Source organism: Bos mutus, chromosome 18 (assembly GCF_027580195.1).
Source record: "Bos mutus isolate GX-2022 chromosome 18, NWIPB_WYAK_1.1, whole genome shotgun sequence".
In the NCBI taxonomy this organism is placed as follows: Eukaryota; Metazoa; Chordata; class Mammalia; order Artiodactyla; family Bovidae; genus Bos; species Bos mutus.
Genome location: NC_091634.1, coordinates 59192910 through 59214512, shown reverse-complemented (window position 1 = coordinate 59214512; position 21603 = coordinate 59192910). Strand labels below are relative to the sequence as shown.

Sequence of the window (21603 nt, the reverse complement as noted above, 5' to 3'; positions counted from 1 at the left end):
GTTGAAATTCACAGAACAGTTCTGTTTATTCATATTTGGAACTGTTGCAATGTTTACTATAAAATAAGGACTGTAAAAAATAATTTGGGTGTGAGACAGCCCTTACTAACTAAATATGATTCCAGGGCTGCAACTACCAGGTTTTATTTTAAAGGGACACGAAACTCATAAGAGCAAAGCAGTCTTTTAAAATGATTATAAAGTCATTCTTTAAAAATGATTATAAAGTCAGATTTAAAATGATTATCTCAGTCATCATTTCTGTTTAACACTAGCAGATACCCCCACCCCCGCCAACTCACTGTGTTAGGTCATTTGTAGGTTAGCTCATTGTTGAGTATAAGATGTTGTTAACATTATATATACCCAGCACATTAAATGCAAATTTATTTCAAATTTCAAAAGATAGTGATTTGAATATCAAAAGATTAAGAAGGGCCCTTGGAAAAATTGACTGAAGACCACAAATATTTTTGCAAAATTCACTTTTGTGTTTATATTGTTGAAGTCAGATAGATGCAAACTGAATGTCAACATTCAGTCACACAGTTTTGTCAGAAATATAATTTAAAAATAAAGAAAAAGAAGACTCAGCATGAGTTAGGTTCTTCAACGGTTACAAATTCTTCCCATCCCACCGCATACCTCTCTGTGATGTGAATCGCCACCTCCTCCTGTCGCTAGAGTAGACTCTCTTTCTCCAGCCCCTTAAATCTGAACTGGGCTTGTGCTTTGCTGTGACAAATAGAATATGTTGGAAATGATATAGTGTGACCCCTGGAGATTAGGCTTCAAGATACCTTGCTGTTTACATCCTCATCCTCTGATCACTGCCCTGAAACCTCCATGTAAGGAAGCAAAGTTAACCGTGTGGAGGAGAACTGAAATGCTCCAACTGGCGTCCAACCAACACACATGAAATGAGGCCATCTTGGATAGTCTAGTCCACCAACCACCAGAAGTAGGAGAAATAATAAATCATTACTGTCTTTGGCCACTGCATTTAGGGATGGCTTTTACACAGCAGAGTTTGGCTAAAAATACAACAGTTGCTTCAGTTTTAGATTATTTTAATAACTAGCAAAGAGTCGCAATATTTTAATGATTGTTACTTTTTTGAAGCCCTTGCCCATATAAAGCAGTAATTTATTCTAAAATCAATAGTACTTTTTAAGCTAATTTTATATTTTCTTCAAATAGTATCCCATTAGTGAATAAATATTTGTCATTGTCAGAAATCTCAATTTCTGAAAGAAAGTGAATGTGCAGGTTTTTATGAGTGATCACAATATTCATCCTATACTGGTTCATATCTTCAAGAAAAAATGACATTTAATAAGCAGGCCAGTGATTTTTACAATACATGATGTAATGAGATGTTTTCAAAGGAATCCATGAGTTTCTTAAAATTTCCCTCTATGTTTTAAACAAAATTAGCAGGGTCATTGAGTAAAGGCACAGTTTATTCAAGAATGTACAGCTTTATAATTTGTATAATATGTATTTTGTTCAGTATTGTTGAGGTTGCGTTTCACTTCACTGCAGCAGAAGCAGAGTGTACATTCTGATTTGCTAGTAATATATAAATCTCCCTTTCTTTGAGGGAGAGCCTGTGAGGGTGAAATTTTCTTGAAAATGAATCTAGTGAAGAAATGATACCTATAAAACCACACACTCAATATTCGATGTTATCAAAATATTGTTAGATACATAACTATACGTATATACATATGTAATAAGAAACACAAGTTAAGTAAAAGTAAAAAAAAAAAACATAATAATAATTGTGACCTGACAGTGACCTGTATTCAGTGGCGTGTCAGTGGTGCTTCTTGTGCAAAGAAAATTTTGACATTCTTAATTCAATCGGGGGGTTCAATGATGTAAAAGAATTTCACAAAGACTTTGTAACTTAAAAAGGCTCACATCACTTGCAAATTTTTTTAGCAAATAAAGAGAACATAAATATAATGGATTTGAATAATACAATTTTTCTTTTAGTCTAAAGTGGACCCTGGGTAGCATAATCTGAATATACAACAGATAGCTACAAGAATTTAAAGTTGTCAAAACTAACATTTTTACCCTTTGGTAAATATATCTATGAGATATGTTTTGAAATCAAAGTATGACTATATTAAGTCTCTCATTTGGGCTAAACACGGAGTGACATCAAATACATTTATAATTATTAGCTGTTTTTTGAAAGTCTTTTTAAGAACAGTTTTCTTGGGTTGACTTTTTTTCTTTTAAGTATTTTTTATTGAAGGATAATAATTTACAGAATTCTGCTGTTTTCTTTAAGACTACTTTATTGAGGTATAGAATCAGCATACTAAAGCTATATTGTATTAATGTATACAACTTAATGCATTTTCTTGGATTTTGTTGCTGTCTAGTCACTCAGGTATGTCTGCTTCTTCTGCATTCCCTTGGACTGTAGCCCGCAGGCTCCTCTGCCCATGGGATTTCCCGGGCAAGCATACTGGAGTGGGTTGCCATTTCCCCTTCCACCAAATCTTCCTGACTCGGGGACTGACCCACGTCTCTACCACTGAGCCACCTGGGAAGCCTGTTTTTACGTTAATAATGATTTGACCCTTTTATTAAGCTTTCCTGTGTTATGGGAGCTAGAAAATTTGCCTTAGTTGTTTTCATACAGTTTTCACGACACTCTTGGAAGGCAGGTATAAATAATAAGTCTTAGAGGGATTTGGTGACTTGCTCAAATGGGTGAAAGAAGTAGAAATTCAAAAGTCTTGCTTTTGGTCTCCTCCCCTCCACTGTTTCATTCAAGTGGGCCACCATGCTGTTTTAACTGGGATCAATTTTATTTTATTTTTAGGCCATTTTTCTTTTCTTTTCTCATATACAAACTGCTTAATTTCTAATTATTTATTTATTTTCTTGTATAAAAATGTGAACTAGAGTATCACACTAATTTGTTTTAGAGGACTATTGGTTACAGAGGAATATTGTCTGTGAGCACTCTTGATGGTTATTGCAGGTGGCTGAGTTCACTTTTCATCCATAAAATACAGAGACATTTTAACTCTTCTGAGATATTACAATCTGAAATTTTAATGCCCATGATTTCTGTAAATTTTGAAGGAAAATTGCTTTTAATTGTCTTTAATGGAAAAATAAGGTACTGAAATACTGGCATGTTATAAAAACTTTACCCAGCCTTTGCGAACATCTAGAGCAGCACTGTCCATTGTGGCTTTCCATGGATGGAAATGTCCTAGATGCGCATCGTCCAGCATGGCAGCCGCTGTTGAGCACTTGAAATGCGGAAGGTGGGGCAGAGCACCAGGCTTTAATAGTAACACGGTTAGTGGGTGCCGTGTTGAACAGCAGGTCAAAATGAAATGGCTTCAAGCATCCATCCCCCTCATAGGGCTGACTGCCCACACTGTTCAGACAGCACGCAGAAAGTCAGCTAGTGTCTTTAAGAAAACAAGAGAACTCTGTTACTGCACTCTTCCTGTTTCTTGCCTCTGTAGAGATGCATTACCATGTTTGCAAAAGTAATGACCAGTTTTACTTGTAGGAGATTAACCCCAGCTATCCCCACTCTTCTGTAACAGTGGTTTTTCTGCCTGAGAGTTGGAGAACTGCTCCCTGAAGACACTTTACAGCTCTTCAGCTGCTGGGCACAAAACGTGCTATGCTTTGTGGATCTGAAGATCTAGGTGGTGGGTGGATTTGATTTTCCTGGACCTGCCGGAGGACAAAATTGTTTCTGCTTCATTATCCTAAGAAATGGAACTTTTCAGGAGGCGGTCTAGAGTTCTAAAACATAAATATTGGTAGCTATAAAAGATATTCAAACTTCTTATCTAAGGAATTCTTTGTTTTCTGTAGTAACTGTTTTCCCTCATGTTTATATCATTTCACTATAAAGATATCACAAATCTAGGCATGACATTTCTGAATGCTATGCATTCCTACTGGAATAAGCTTTTTCTATCAGAGAAGTAAAACTCTGATTGCTGTAGTCACAAGATTTTACCAAGACAAAACTGTACAGAAAGCAAATCCATCTTTGACATGTAATTATCTTTTTCTGCATCCTCTCCTTCCCCCACCACATCTATTCTTTATTCTGTTCTTTCCCCCTTTTCTGTCTAACCCTCTTGAATGGGTGATCTTCGCCTCTTCTAAATCATGGTTGGTTCCTAGGAAGGGGGCTGAAATTCAGATGAGGATGATCAAAAATAGTCTTACCTTTTTAGTATACTTGAATTTTAAGCACAATGTTATTTCTGTTTAAGAAATTGAGTATTTTGTCTTATGCTAAACATATTTAAAATAATTTGATGCAATCAAGAGTTTACTTCCTAGCTCCTGAAATCTCACCCCAATTTTGGGTAACTAAAGTTCTTATGTGTAAAGTTAATCCTGATTTATGGTCTCTTAATCTTTCTAAATCAATGAAGACATCTAAATCAGGAAAGAACATATATGGATAATGCATCAGTGGATACTGGTGTCATGATGCCTTATGACGTTAAATCAGACATGATAAGTCACATTAACGGTATGTACTTTTGATAGAGTCACCTGGTGGCTCAGATGGTAAAGAATCTGCCTGCAGTGCAGGACACTTGGGTTCAATCCCTGGCTCAGGAAGATGCCCTGGAGAAAGGAATGGCTCCTCACTCCAATATTCTTAGAGAAGGAAATGGCAACCCACTCCGATATTCTTACCTGAAGAGGTCCATGGGCAGAGGAGCCTGGTGGGCTACAGTCCATGGGGTTGTAAAGAGTGAGATGCAACTGAGAGATTTTCACTTGCTCACTTTTGATATAGTGTAATAGCAACAGCAAGTGGGCCTTAGGAAGCATCACTACGAACAAAGCTAGTGGACGTGATGGATTTCCAGCTGATATATTTCAAATCCTAAAAGATGATGCTGTGAAAGTGCTGCACTCAATATGCTAGCAAATTTGAAAAACTCAGCAGTGGCCACAGGACTGGAAAAGGTCAGTGTTCATTCCAATCCCAAAGAAAAACAATGCCAAAAAATGCTCAAACTACTGCACAATTGTACTCATCTCACACACTAGCAAAGTAATGCTCAAAATTCTCCAAGCTTGGCCTCAATAGTATGTGAACCGAGAACTTCCAGGTGTTCAAGCTGAATTTAGAAAAGGCAGAGGAACCGGAGATCAAATTGCCAACATCCACTGGATCGTAGAAAAAGCAAGAGAGTTCCAGAAAAACATCTATTTCTGCTTTATTGACTATGCCAAAGCCTTTGACTGTGTGGATTACAACTGTAGAAAATTCTTAAAGAGATGGGAATGCCAGACCACCTTACCTGCCTCTAGAGAAATCTGTATTCAGGTCACGAAAAAACAGTTAGAAATGGACATGGAACAATGGACTGGTTCCAAATTGGGAAAGGAGTACGTCAAGGCTGTATATTGTCACCCTGCTTATTTAACTTCTATGCAGAGTACATCATGAGAAATGCTGGGCTAGATGAAGCACAAGCTGGAATCAAGATTGCTGGGAGAAATATCAATAACCTCAAATAAGCAGATGACACCACCCTTATGGCAGAAAGTGAAGAGGAACTAAAGAGCCTCTTGATGAAGGTGAAAGTGGAGAGTGAAAAATCTGGCTTAAAGCTCAACACTTAAAAAACGAAGATCATGGATGGCATCTGGTCCCATTGCTTCATGGCAAATAGATGGGTAAACAATGGAAACAGTGACAGACTTTATTTTCCTGGGCTCCAAAATCACTGCAGATGGTGACAGCAGCCATGAAATTAAAAGATGCTTGCTCCTTGGAAGAAAAGCTATGACCAACCTAGACAGCATATTAAAAAGCAGAGACATTACTTTGCCGACAAAGGTCCAGCTAGTGAAAGCTATAGTTTTTCCAGTAGTCATGTATGGATGTGAGAGTTGAACCATAAAGAAGGCTGAGCACTGAAGAATTGATGCTTTTGAACTGTGGTGTTGGAGAAGACTCTTGAGAGTCCCTTGGACTGCAAGGAGATCAAACCAGTCAATCCTTAAGATCAGTCCTGAATATTCATTGGAAGGGCTGATGTTGAAGCTCCAATACTTGGGCTACCTGATGTGAAGAACTGACTCATTGGAAAAGACCCTGATGCTGGGGAAGATTGAAGGCAGGAGGAGAAGAGGACAACAGGGGATGAGATGGTTGGATGGCATCACCGACTCGATGGACTTGAGTTTGAGCAAGCTCTGGGAGTTGGTGATGGACAGGGAGGCCTGGCGTGCTAGAGCCATGGGGTTGCAGAGTTGGACACAATTGAGTGACTGAACTGAACTGACTGAATGGGAATGGCACTTTATCTCCACAGTCTCCCCTTTGCTATCATTCCAGTTTAATCATAAGAAAAGTAACAGACAAATTCCAATACGAGACATTGTACAGAATAACTGACCAGTATGCCTCAAAACTGCTGCTGCTGCTGCTAAGTCGCTTCAGTTGTGTCCGACTCTGTGTGACCCCAGAGATGGCAGCCCACCAGGCTCCCCCGTCCCTGGGATTCTCCAGGCAAGAATACTGGAGTGGGTTGCCATTTCCTTCTCCAATGCATGAAAGTGAAAAGTGAAAGTGAAATTACTTAGTCATCTCCGACTCCTAGCGACCCCAGGGACTGCAGCCTACCAGGCTCCTCCATCCATGGGATTTTCCAGGCAAGAGTACTGGAGTAGGGTGCCATTGCCTTCTCCTCAAAACTGCTAAAATAGTAAAAAAGAAGGAAAGCTTGATAAAGAGTTAAAGCCAAAAGTATCCTGTGTGTGAAGTCACTCTATTGTGTCCGACTCTTTGTGACCCCATGGACTGCAGCCCATCAGGCTCCTCTGTCCATGGAATTTTTTAGGCAAGAGTACTGGAGTGGGTTGCCATTTCCTTCTCCAGGGGATCTTCCTGACCCAGGGATTGAACCTGGGTCTCCCGCATTGCAGGCAGATGCTTTACCATCTGATACCTCCAAAAGTATCCTAAGGAGGCGCAAATACTAAATGTAACGTAGTGTCCCTGGTGGGATCCTAGAATACGTAAAGTTCATTAGGAAACACAAAGGGGGGTCTGAGTAAGATATGACCTTTTAGTTAATGATAATATATTAGTATTGACTCATTAGTCATAACAAATGTACCAAACTAATATAAGATATCAATCATAGAAAAAACTGTGTTTGTGTGTGGGGGTGTAAATGGGAGCTTTCTGTTCTTTGTAATTTCTTTATAAATCAAAAAGTTTTAAAATTAAAATTCATTTTTATTACAATACTTAATGTTAAAATAAATTAAAATATTTAAGAAATATTTAAAATTAAAAAATTTTAAACTGGTTTTCAAAAAAGTCATTAATGACATCACACTTAATGTACTATATTTTATTCAGAATGATATCTGAAAATCCTAAATGCTTTTTTTTGAAAACTATTATACTTCATACTTTAAATCTTGTTGCATTATGCAAACTATGTAAAGAGATGCATATGTATAATTTCTGAGGAGAGTGTCCAGTGTCGCCTACAGTTTTTACCTTTATTTGCACAGTGTCTTTATTATGTAAGGGTTGTGTCAGGTGAGATATTAATAGGAAAAATCCACTGCTCGAGCTCTGGGTATTTGCAGAGTTGCAAAACTCAGTATGTGTGTTATTATCAAAGTCATCACTTAAGCTATTTGTAACACACTGATTAAAAGAGAAAACAAAATAGTAATAAGGCAGTATAAAGATCGCTTGTGAAAAGTGCATTTAAGTTATACAATGTTGAGCCCCTTAACTGAAAATATAATACAAAATAAACGTAAATACCATTAATAAAATATTAACTCAGTGAAGTTTCAATCCTAATGAAAAAGACAATGAATAGTTTTTGTATGTTGACTGTTATGGCAAAGAAAACATTGTTCATAGTCAGTATAAATATATTTGGGAAGGGGCTTTTGGCAATAACGTTCTTGCCCCATAAATAGGTTTCTCAGACCAATTTCCACGTGTGTGAGGTCCCCCACACCAACAAGCAATTCTCAGACAGCAGCGGTGTCCAGAAATGGCATCAGGTTCCTCAGGTGGAGGGTTCAGTCCTACAAGACCGGCACCCTGTCCCCACTTCAGACTTCAGTCATGAGTCCAGGTTGTTACCACTGCTTCTGACTGACCAGCTATAAATCAGAGCTTTCCAGGACCCCCACCTTGGGTTCAATTAATTTGCTTAAGTGGTTCCCAGAACTCAGAAATACTGTACTTACTGGCCAATGGCTTATTATAACAGGATTTAACTCAGGAACAGATGAAAGAGATACCTAAAGCAAGGTAAGGGGAGGGGTGTGGAGCGTCCATGCCCCTACCAGGAGCACCACCATCTGTCAACTCTCCATGTGTTCACCAACCTAGATGCTCTCAGACAGCTGTCCTTTTGGGGGTTTATGGAAGCTTTGATTACGTAGGCATGCTTAATTCAACCTCCAGTCCCCATCCTTAGAAGTAACCTCATTCACATATCACAAGACATCTTTAAAACTGTCAACACAAGAGATTCTAGGAGTTTGGGGAGCTCTGGAGCCAGGAACCGAGAAAGAAGACCAAATGAATATAAGAGAAATACATTTGGTCATTCCGATGACCAAAACACATTTCTCATGAATCACAAAAAGAATCAATTTTGAGTAGTCACATCAACAAAACTGCAGAACAGGAAGCCCAGCCTCTCCTCCCCGCAGGGAGACACCCACAAACCAACTGCCTTTGTAAGAAATCCAAAAACCAGGTAAGAGGTTCAGGCACCAGATAACACAGTTCACATGAATAAGGGAAATGGAGTTGCATCTTAATCTCTTTCCACTCTTTTGCTGTGACTTTGTTCCTCTATGACCTGATGATCCTTTTTTCAATTTGAAGTACGGTCCAGGAGCCTCTGTCTACACTGTGGTGGGACACACTTCTCTGGCAAGTTGTACCAAAAGGAAATTGAAAGCCTTACTTTACAAATTCTAACCTTTTTAGTTTGATTTATAATGCTTTCCCAGGCAGGGTCTGGCCCATAATATGCATACGCCAAACCTGAAGCACCAGCAGTTGTTTTTATCTTAATCAGTGGAAAATGTAACCACAAATGTATACACGGGGAGAAATGATTTGTGACGTCTGAATCAGCAGTACTGTAATGTGCGAAATTAGGTCTCTACGCTTTTCTGATTTTTTTCCCATTCAGACTCATTGGCTTTTTTTTTGTTTGTTTTTTTCCTCCTGACATTAAGCACCACTCTGGAAGGGATGGAGAAAAAAAAAAAGCACAAATCAGTAGGTCTTGGTGAATAGCCCTTTTCTGCCACCAATGAGTCATGTCCCTCTAGCAAGTCATAATCCTCTCCTCATCAGATTTATCATCTGTGCAAAAAGAGCTGTAATAATATAGTGATTACAGGAACAATATTGATTGTCTGACTCTCAGGGGCTTTTACTTCAGAAGCATTGTCTCAGCCATGAAGTTGATACTCCGCTTATCCTTGGTTCACAGATGAGGAGACTGAGAATGAGGAATGGTACACAGCTCGCTCAAGGGCAGGCTTGAAGCTGGGCTACCAGACTCCAACACTGCCTGCTCAAACCACTTCTCTGAACAGTCAGCGTGCAGATAGCTAAGGCCAGTGAGTGATTACGGACCCACCACGTGCTAGGCACTCAGTGGGGAGTTGTCACAAATTATATCAGGATGACTCTGAGACATTATTCTCTTATCTTTTTTAAAAAAGGAAGTCAAAGAGTGATCAGAACCACAGTGAAAGCTGAATTCATATCTGGGCTTCTTGGTTATAGTGTCTAAACTCTCTCCACTGTGTCATGTGGTCAGTGTGGCTCTCTCCTCTCTGAGGCCGTCAGGCAGAGTCTGGTGGTGCATTGGCTTAAAATGCCTGAGCGTTTTATTAAGTGCCAGCCTCCAAGTCATTCTATCACCATAGCCCATTGATATGGAAAAATCCATCTTTAATGGCTGCTATGAAAATTCACACTTTGTCCTAAAGAGGTTATTATTGCCGGGAAATGTCCAGTTATTTTTAATGTTTGATATGTGTAGTGATCCTTTTAAAATGTATCCTCTAATTTATTTTATGGGAACAATTAAGTATAAAGTTTTAGTAGAAAGACAACTTTTCTCTTCTGGAGAGTCTGAGACCCATTCCCCTGTGTGCAGTCATCGAAGGAAAGAGTTTTAGAGCTTTGTGGACCAGAATGCTGAGCCTACTCTCTGTGGCACTTCGGACAGACTGCTGAACTTCACTGAGGCTCAGTCTGTTTGTTTGTTAAATGGGCACAATGATATTTCCCTCAAAGATTTCTATAGTAATTTAATTAGATAATAAGTGGCATATATGTTCAACAATATTTAATCCCTTTGATAATTACTTAACAGAAATCATCCATTTATATCTGCGTTGGCTTAACATGCTATGTTTGAAAATAACAAAACCAGGGATATTGGTCTAGAAATACAGAGTAAACACTTAAGCAACGACCTTTCTTTTCCACTGCTGTCTTTTTTTTTTTTTTTTTCAACAGACCTCAGGTTATCACTGGCACTGGCAGAGCTCAGGAAGGAGTTATACTCTTATGTGAGGGGCAGCAAGTCCTCGAATGAGAGCAGTAAGACTAGGGTCAGAAAAACAAAATCCAGTCCTTGGTGCTTCTCTTACTAACTCTATGCTCTCCTCAAATCATTTAAATTCCTGTTCTTGTTTTCTCATCTGCAAAATAGAAACATTAAAAATACCTGTTCTGTTTTGTTTGCAGGCAAGAGCTATCTCTTATGGTTATACCGGAGACGACTTCTCCCATTTCCCCCTTATTTCATTCATTTCATAGCAAGGTTGCTGCTGCTGAATGCTTCTGTTTCTTCTTATTTGTTATCACCAAGAAGTGCTTGAGAACCTCAGGATTCCCATTCTGATAAAATTTAGCACATTCTAAGTTAAATATCTTGACATTTATTTTAAAGAGATTATTTATCCTTCTATGACCCATGCAATACACTTATTTATGTGATATTACCTTCATTATTTAAATATGTTAATATTCTGTTCAAGAACTGGTAGTATCTGTGGATCAGCCATTAGAAGAATAATTTTTCTATAGTTGGTGGTCTTCTGAACTCAACTTTACTCCTCTGTCCTCTAGACCATTTGCAAACATCTTTATATTATTTAGGAGGTTTGGTATAAGCGTGTTGTGTGTGTGTGTTTGTGGGGGTTCCTTTTCTTCAGTGTCTCGTCATTTTTATTTTGGGGCCTTTTGAGAATTGTTATTAAAGAATTTGATTGTAGTATGCCACTGTGGCCTGATGCATTCATCAGAATAGATCTAGCCAAAGCATTCAGTTTGTGGATTTGTACTCCTGATGCACTAAAATAAGAAATGTTAATTTCTTGTAGACTATTACTAGATGATTTTAAATATGTGCCAAACAGGAATGTCTGTTTCCTTGTGAAGCAATTCCATAATAAAAATGCTGGCACCATAGCTGAAGAGGAGAATTTTATATAAACAGAGGAAAAACAACAGCAAGTATTTTCCCCAAGGACAGTTTTAGCTACAATTTAGCAATGCTGCTTAGTTACTTCTGTCTCATTTTATGCTTTTGTTTTGAAACAAAGCGCAATTTTACCTGGATGCACTCCCGGATAATCAGGAATTAGCTCAGTACGTTGACTGGCTTTGCTGAAGGCGAGACCTCCGGAAAATCAGGAGGCTCCACCGCCCCGCCCCGCCCCCCACTGACATCTCCAGAGGGGAGAAAAGGGTTAAGGATTATTGAAGAATAGAAGAGACGGAGAGGGAGCCCCGAGGAGGCCCGGGAGCAGCAGGCCGCGCCTCCAGGTCCAGCTTTCATCAGCGGCGCAGCGCGCAGCGGAGCTCCGGGCACCGCTGCGTATTCGGAGGAGGGACGCGGCTGCCAATTTCTGGGACCACGGCTGCGAGGGGTGGGCGTGGCTTCGGCAGTGTGGATGCTTGTTAGAAAAGATGCTGGGCGCTTTTCAGTGAGCAGTCAGGGCTGTGGTGTGCGTGTTTGTGTGTGTGTGTGTGTGTGTGTGTGTGTGTGTGTGTGAGTGAGTGAGAAAGAGGGGTGCTGTTCAGAGAGAGAAAGAAGGAGGGAGACTGAGCGACCCAGAGGTGCTGAAGACCCAGACAGAGCTGGGCGAGGGACTGAGAACAGCACTGGAGCCGTCGGAGAGCCACTCAAGATCTTTTGGGGGAGCCCAGTAAATGTGAACATGGGGTCTGTCACGGGAGCTGTCCTCAAGACGCTACTTCTGCTGTCTACTCCAAATTGGAACAGGGTTTTAGCTGGGAATTCCTGTAAGTATACATACATGATTTAAAACTTGCAGGGGGGCCTCTCTGCAAAACTTTAATTCTGTTCTTTTTTTTTTATGATTATTATTTGCAACTCGGACTGCCTCAAAGCATATTGCTATAAAGGAAGCATCATTTAAAAAATCTTGCGAATATGACTGGGTTTACACATGTCATTCCTCTGGGTCCGGTCAGAATATGCCAAGTATCATTTCTTGTCCTTTTTTTTTTTTTTTTTGTCTGTGAACAGAATCTTATCCTCTGGTATTTGTGTATTCATTGAGAAAGCTCAAGTTCTCCTAAAGCATTAAATTAGCATCTGAACCAAGGAATAGGCAGTGAATGTTCCTTCTTCATTTCTGCCCTTTTTTAGGTTTACTGAATTTAATTGGAATTATGTGTAGCAGGAAAACAAACTGGCAGACTTTGCATGATGCTGCATTAGCTTAGATTTCTGAAGTTTGCGCTTTAGCAGACCAATAGGCGGCTGCGCCTTTAAAATGATGCCAGGATAATAGCTGAAATGTGCTGCAGAATCCAGCGGCAGAATTGGGGAGGTGAGCCTTAATACTCGGAGTTGCGTCCTCAGTGCCACCAGAATGAGCCTTCAGCATTGCTGAGAGAGCACACCTGAGCCCCGAATGTCACTTAAAGAAAATACACTCAGGTGATTTTTCAGAAGCACTATCCTTGAATTTTTAGCTTCATAAATTTGTGATTGAATATTCTGGTTCTGAGTTAATGGTATGAGGGAGGATTTATTTAAGACCTTATTTCTAATGTAAGTATCATCCAAAATAATTTGGCAGAGATCTCTCCATCCAGGTTTTATTAGAGAGAAGAAAAGTTTTAAAAGTTGTATTTGGCCTAAAATCTCTAAATGGGAGAATTTCCCCCTTCTTGATGAATGATCAACAAGCTCAGCAAATATGACTTTCTCTTTCTTGTACTTCAGAGGAAAAGCTTATCTGCTGGTAAGGTCTGTTCAAGACTTTGTGTCATATTGTTAGGTTTGGGGACACAAATAAGCCAGTAACCAGATGTTTGCTTGGGCACATCCCTTGAATGCACTGAAGCACTCTGATGTGGGAAGAACATTAGAAATGACCTTACTGGCACAAGTCAAATGCTCATTTACACGGAATGGCCACTGTGCTTTCATGCTTCCATTCACTATTAACTCATTTAATGGTGTGGTGCCTCTACCACTCCAAAGGAAAAGGACTTCACTTGGGCGCTGTGCTGTGCCTCAGTCTCTGTTTTCATTTGTGGGTGTAAGATGCCGTGAGTCAATAAACTGTGCATGTTTTCACCTAGTCAAAATCTTGGGAGGCTGTCAAAGTAGCCTTTGCAACAAACAATAATAACACAGACCCACTTGCACACACACAAAGTTTTGTAGAAAAGGCATAAGTAATATATCGTCCAACTACAGAAGTTCAGTAAAAAAGGAAGCACTAGAGGTCACTCTTACAATGGAAAGCACATCATGTGAAGCGTCCTTCCCTTAAGAAAAGCAGAGCTGAAGTCTGGCCTAGAGGCAGTCTTGTCTTTACAGTACACTGGCTGTTTGAGTTTATAATCAGTTAATGCAACTGATTGGGCTACTTGTTTACATTTGTTTGCTTTCTTGAAGTCCAATAAAAGGCAGAATAACATCCAGTAGCTTTCTTTGTAATGTATCTTCTTCAAAGGAAAGATGAGCTGCTGAGAAGATCTGAGAAGAGTAGAATGTTTGTGGGTGCTTACCTCTGGTTGGGCTTATTTTTCAAGAAGTTGTTTAATGCTCTTTTACACATTCGATAAACGTAAAGAACCTATAGGTTCTTAAATTCTTAGGGACTTTTAAATATTAAAGTTGGAATTCTTGGTTACCAATATATTTTCAGAGTTGGCTGTTCTTGAAGTGTCATAAATACAGGTAAAATGACTTCAGATAATTAAAGGTGCAGTCAGCAATTTCTTATTCCTATCACATTGATAATACAATTTGTTGCAATAGATATAAAAGAAAAATTCATTTCCCAATTTCATTTCACTCTTTAACATTTGGTATTTTGGTGTGTGAAGGAAGCAAGGTCTACATATTACCAAGTCAGGGTGCTTCCTGTGTTGTATCTTTTTTGGAGGAACAAGTATATATGTTTACCAGAAAGGTTGAAATTCAGTGTGTGGACAAGTGACCATCAACCAGCATGCCAGCATGAGTATTTTTAAAGTATTGTAACTCCAGTAATTCTTTTGGACAAGACTTTTATATTAAAACATGAATCAATCTTGAACACCAATATTAAAGCCAGGGAGAACTGAATGGAAATTAAGAAAATTAAAGGTCAGTCTCTCAGGTGAATACAAAGACATGGAACAGCTGATTCCCCAGTAACCAAGTCTGCAGTCCATTGCGTCGGCCCAAGACTGCCTAAGGCTGCCAGTGTGAACCTTGGCACAGGACAGCATCTCTACACCAGGGACAGCTCCGGGATGAGGCAACTTTAATTTGAATGTTAGTTGATGTAATTAATCAACAGGATGACTACATTAGAAGGATTCCGTGCGAACACTCACACAGATATTCATGTCCATGTGTATGTATTTATGTGTGTGAACATATGTTTATATAAAGATGCAGAAACCGCTGGGCCCACGCGCTTCCACATCTTTGGTGGCTTGCTTCTCCTCTTCTACCTAAAGATGAAATATGTGGAACCGACCACCTTCTTTGCCTACTGGCACCGTACTTGACGTTTCAGAAGTGTTGAACCAGCCCCAGGTCTTTGCTCCTTGTTCTGGTCAAGGTGTTTGTTATTGTACTGAAGGGCTCCTTCCACGAAAGTTTAGAGACAGACTCTTCTAGAAGGGCTTGTGCTTTGATAAGTTGCACAGGCTGTTATTGGTTTCCTCACTTGCTACTAAGACACGTGCACTGAGAAGGGAGTCATCTATTTTCAAATTGCTCTCATGAACCCAGTTTTCTTCTGAGCATTAAGACATTGTTAAGGAGGGGGGCGTTGATGTGGTGGAACAGCTGTTAGTCTTGAGGCAAGTTAAGAGTTTTGCTTTTTACTCCTGCACATCATGTGATGGAAGCTCTCTGGCTTCAGATACACTGAGAATTTTAATGCTTACCAAGCAGCTTATGAATGACATAATTAGAGGTTACGTTCTTGCTGTGTGCTTTCTTTTCGCTATTTGGAATAAAGGCTGTATCTGATATCTACCCTGAAAGAAGCACTAAAGAGTATGTTAAAATTAACAACAGATGACGATATGACTTAGGTAGATGATCACTCTTGGGGTGCTCTGGGATATCACCTAATTGCTACTGGTCAGATTCTCAAATTGCTCAAATTCAGTCTGGTACTTTTTTCTAGAAACTTCCTTCTTTTCCTCCACCCAAATTCTTTTCCATAGCAAAAAATAACCAGAATACAACAACAGTAAAATTATTGATAAAATAGAATTATATGATGCAATACATAAATAGCCGGCCTCAGGATATAAAGGTGAGCCTGAACTTTGACTCACTTTTCTGACAGCAGTACTGTATTTGTTTTCATCAGTTTGGTGCATTCCCCCTCCCTGACTGTATGCGTCTCAGATCCTTTCTGAGTAGAGCAGCCTCCAGCTGTGGAGATAATACAGCTCATAGCCAGCAGGTGATCGAACACGTGGCTTCCATATGATACCTAGTGCTTACCCTAAGTATTTACAAAGCATTTCCATGTCTTCTAAAATTAATTTCAGAATCCATATCATATATAAACAATTCTTTATGGAAGCCAATCTCTGTATCAAGATTGAATTAATTTACCTTGAAAACAATACGACTGTAAGATATCCCTTGTAAGATAATGTAATACTTAGTTCAGAGGTTGGTAAAATACAGCTCATGGGCCAAGTCTTGCCCACTGCCTGTTTTGTGTCATATTCTGTGAATTAAGAGTGGGTTTTTACATTTTTAAATATTTGAAAAAAAATTAACTGAAGGATTATTTGTGACATAAGAGAATCATATTAAATTCAAATTTTAGTTGTTCATTCTTCTCATTAGTAGACCTGTATGGCAAAACTTTATACTTAATTATTCTTATATTTTAAATTTTGTCAATAAAATCATTTTAAAATTGATTTCCCTCTTGTCATACAAGAACATGCATAATATTATCTATTCTCTAGCTCTTTATATAAAAAGTTCATTGACCTTTGATTTAAAGAATACACAATACAGTATATTGATGTGACCTGGATAGTGGATAAATTACATACTACTATGATAAAATTAAAATTTAGTCTTAATTATTTAGCATACAAATACATTCCTGAAGAATTAAAGTGTGGACTGTAATGATACAGTTGCCAGAAGCTATAACAGAAAAGGGCTTCCCTGGTGGCTCAGACAGTAAAGAATCCGCCTGCAGCGCAGGAGACCTGGGTTTGATCCCTGGGTTGGGAAGATCCCCTGGAGGAGGGCATGGCAACCCACTCCAGTATTCTTGCCTGGAGAATCCCATGGACAGAGGAGCCTGGCGGGCTATAATCCATGAGGTCACAGAGTTGGCACAACTGAGCAACTCAGCACACACATAACAGAAAAGGCCTTCATTAGCATCTTCTCGACATATGTCTTTTTAAATACTTTATCCTTCAGAAATCTTGTTATTTCCACGGGTATGAATTATTTATAACTATTTGCAAAGTTTCAGCAGTTTTGGCTGCTAAAGAATAGCTTTCAATCTCAAGTAATCCCATTAGTATCAGAAGCTCAATAAAGTGTATAAGTAATTGCATTTTAGATATTTTGAATGAAAATTCTATTGTTATTTGATACTTTCATGAGTATAAAATATTCCACTCCATAATTATCAGAACTTGCATTTGAAATCACTGATTGTATGAAGTAAATCATCTTAGGGGAAGAGTGTTCTTGTCCTTATGACTTTTACATTAGCTTCCTAAAAATTCTGAAATTGGCAAACTTTCTATAATAAATTGAAAAGTAGAGTTTCATTTAAGCACTGCCCACTGAGAATTTATAATAATTGAGCAGGTGCCTTTCACCCAGTCATGCCAAGATAATTAATCTTTATATGAATGCCTTATCTATTTGGAATTGTATTTAATTTTCCTTTCCAAATACTGATGAGTGGCCTCATTTTATTTACCTTATACTGTTTACTACGGTGTTTGTTAGAAGTTTGAGTTAAAAAATAATAGAGAGTATTATATTTTTAAAATTATTTTCCTTGAAATTTCGCTGTAGCATTTTCCCCAAAATAAATGGCTATATGTTAATTTATTTTTCATAAAACTGTTTATAATGGTCTAGTGCTGGTGAAGATTTCTGTCTTATCAGAAGACCAGTTCCAGATCATGTCAGCCTAGGACGGTCTCATAAAACTTCCTTAATGGGACTTACTCTGGACATTGACAAGAGTGATGAGTGGATTCATGACTCTTCATGGTAAATGGGTAAAAAAGGATAATGACAGTCGTATTACATGATTCTGAACTTTTTTACAATAGACTATCAGTCTTGCTTTGCAAGCACCTCTTTTTCACAATTTGATACTACATTTAGAATCCGAATCCCTTTTACCTTAGATAAGTCATATTAGGGCCTTAATGTTGTCAACTTATGAATCATATGACTGATTAGTCAGGTTACTTAAGAAGTCCTTCTCTGTCCTTTAATAAAATGTTTTCCTTCCCCTCCATTGTGACTTTTAAGTTTCCATAATGACCTCGCTTCTGAAAACAGTACGAAAAAATAATAAGAATTTATCCAAAATTGTTACTTAAATCTCAGATATGTATATTCAGATTGGTGGATGAATGTTTCTGGTGAAATATTAATATTAAAGAATGGAGATTTGGATATTTTCAGTGGCCTGGTGTTTCCATTCTTGCTTTTAGCTTAATTATTTTTTCATTTTTATTAATTCAGAAATCTTGGCCTCAGTAACATTTCATATTTTTCTAGAATTATTGCAGTTTTTCAAGTAAACTAGTATGATAAGGAAAGACGAACCTGTCATAGAATATGTGCTTAAAATAGGGGAGGTTTCATGGATTAATCATAATCATGAGGTGAACTGAGCTGTGTTCTTGGTGATGGCAGGGTGAATCCCCATAGAATATTTGGATCATTGTTTTAATGGGTATTTCTGTTGGGAACTTTCAGAAATACTCTTTAACAAACAGATCTTTAAAAACATGTCTTGAATTGTAGCATCAAATGCTAAGGTCAATTTGATTTTGGCCCCTTTAAAAAGAAGAATCTCAGAAAGAGAAATAAATGCCCCAAAATAAAATGCAAACAAAAGATTATGGAGCTTTAGAAGGATGAAAAGTCCTTAAACTCATCAAAAAGCCTCAATTAATTGAATCTACTTAAATGAATAAATCATCTACAATATTAATATCATAATTTGAAGTCTTTGAGTTTTTTTTTTTTTTTGAAGTTCAAAATTTCTTGAGAAATAATAGGTAGTTTACCCATAAGGCTAAGTTATAATAAATGTATTTCTAAATAACCAAGATGTCTTTGACATTGGATTATCTTTTTAGTTACTTTTGGCGGGAAACTGATGTCTGAGATTTCAAATTTAAATTTCTTCAGTGAGTTCTGAGGCTGTTGTCACCTGGTTGCGTGCTTCAATTAGGCATGTATTATGTATCCATGTGTTTATTTATCTGACTTCTAGAACTATCATTCACTGTTTACTATCTGAGAATTTACACCTTCCACAATGCTGATCACTCTGGGATCTTGATGACTCTGTGTTGGTAAACACCATTATCAGATATACTACTGCACAAGTAGAGATATTTTTGCTTGCCAGTTGACTTTGAAAGGATAAAGTTTTTGCCGGAACGTCTTTTTGGGCATTCACATACATGGTACCAGGAACTACAGTTATTACTTAATGGTAAGGAATTCACATGCAAAGTGCATTACAAATCGTCATTGCTTCGGTTCTTCTGAGTTAAGTTGGTGTTTGGAAGAGGAAGAGTATGTGCTTCATTTTTTTTCTCCCAGTGCATTTTTGTCATGGTTCACAGAAAAGTGTATTCTGGTCATAAAATCAGAGAAATAGCATAACAGGAGGTAAAAATGAGCCTGTTTATGTTACAGTTAATGAGTCATTCCAATGTAATAATTGGAAAAGTGAGTGAAGCCTGAAAACATTTGACATTTTAAGTAGTTTAAAATTAGTAACTATAAAATTTTTTATGCCATAAGTATTTAATAGAGCAGTGAAGAAATTTACCTCTAAGATTTTTAAATCACAAAGGAAAAAAGAGTGTAATATGTATCAGTTGGCCTAAAGCTCTAATTACTTTTTTTTTTATTAAGTCCCTCTTATTACTTGGCAGTGCTCTAGATTAAGATGTTATATGCTTCTAAATTGTAAAAGATGTATTTGTTTCTGTAACCAATATTTTTTCTCCCTCACTGGCAATTATGGTACTTACAAATGAGGCCACAGGTTGATATTAGTTTAGAAACAGCATGTGAATATGTGAATTCAACTGCTTTCCTAAATTACATTTACTGTATAGTTTTAAGACAAACTACAACCTGTGATTTCATTTACTTCAGACTTAACTCTGAAGTTATAACGTAGAGAGAGCTATTTTTTGAATGTCCATTGAAGGGCATGGATAAACTCTCCTAGGAACTGGTTGCAGGCCTTGGGATTAGTAGATGGTTGGGTGACAACGAGCAGCCCACAGCTAAGAGCCCCGCATCTTCCTGTTAATGTGAACCAGTTACCTTTGTGTTTCAGACCCCAAGGAGAGATTTTTGAGAAAATTTGGGAAAGTTCAACTTATCTCTGGACTAATAGCTTTGTTCCAAAAGATCGAATATGTATTTTTAATTTTTAAAATAATTTTACTTATTTATTTATTCTTTTGGCTGTGGTGGGTCTTGGTTGCTACCTGGGATTTTCTCTAGTTGCAGCCACTCCCTGGTCGCGGTGTGCAGGCTCCTCACCGCGGCAGCTTCTCTCGTTGCAGAGGGTGGGCTCTAGAGCACAGGCTCAGTAGCTGCGGTGCGCGGGCTTAGTTGCTCCGCGACACGTGGGTTCTTCCCGGACCAGGGATCATACCTGTGTCCCCTGCATTGGCAAGTGGATTCTTTACCACCGAGCCACCAGAGAAACCCTGACTATGTATTTAGATCTTGAAGACTAGTGTTTGGTTTTGAAAGGTAGTGATGTGTGTTTGTCTTGTAAGATTTGTTCCTCAGTAGGTACACAGAAAGAAGGAACTAAATGCAAAATGGTCTGTGAAAGAAATGAATTGCTGAGAGGGAACTATGTGTGTGTGAGTGTGCAGGTGTGTGCACACCAATGTTGGAAGGTACTGTGGGTGGGGACTGGGAAACAGGCCATGCTGACAGAGAAATGGAAAACATTCCCCTAGGTGGCACATTTTCAATTAAGTATTGTTGGGATATATAATAAAATTTTTATTTTATTGCTGCCACACAGAATAGTCTCCCATATAGTTTAAAAACAGTATGTGGGATTAAAAAATAGCAGGAGGTCTTTTTGCATCCGATTTAAACTCATCCCACGCAGAGGGACAGTGTTGCCCTTCTGTGACCCCAAAGTGCTTTATTTTCTAGGAAATGCCACAAAGACCTTCGGATCTCCAATACTTAACTTCCAGTCAGTCTCAGGGTGCTAGTCTTTATGAATATGGCAACAAAGGCAGAAAATGGCAGGAGAGATTTTGACTTAAAAAGCACTAGATAAATTGAAACATAATTTAACTCTTAAAGACAATGTGGTAAAGGGATAGGGCATTCTAAACAAACTTTGCGTTTTTCACATCATTCACTTTTATCTCTCAATTTTGGCTGACTTTAAACAAAAAGAATCTATCTCCAAGGCAGAAAGCTGCATGAATGCTTAGTGATCCTCATAATTAAGGATTTATAATACATATTTACATTTGCCATGTTTAGATGTTTAGGACTTAATTAAAAGAGCATTGCTAAAATAAAAGCAATTCTATCTAGAGTGGTGGTGAGGCAATTTTGTGCAAGGTTATAAAGCTGCTCGATTAGGCTCCTTTGTTTCATTGTAAGTATGATGTTTGAACTGTTGTACTTTAAACATGGAGCCTGTATTATAATCCTCTTAAGAAAACATCATGCACCTCTAAAATGTCATAATACAGCTTCTTAAGTATCATAAGATGTATGTGTGCTAAGTCGCTTCAGTCGTGTCCAA

General features: G+C 38.2%; 1 protein-coding gene across 1 annotated transcript in view; it reads left to right on the top strand.

Moving 5' to 3' along the window:
• Positions 1-12184: 12184 nt before the first annotated feature.
• CNTNAP4 (contactin associated protein family member 4) overlaps positions 12185-21603 on the top strand; it is a 285401-nt gene continuing 275982 nt past the window's right edge. Inside the window, exon 1 of the mRNA XM_005894297.2 lies at positions 12185-12361. Coding sequence (XP_005894359.1) covers positions 12277-12361 — 85 coding nt within the window. The 5' untranslated portion in view covers positions 12185-12276. The remainder of the gene's footprint in view (positions 12362-21603) is intronic.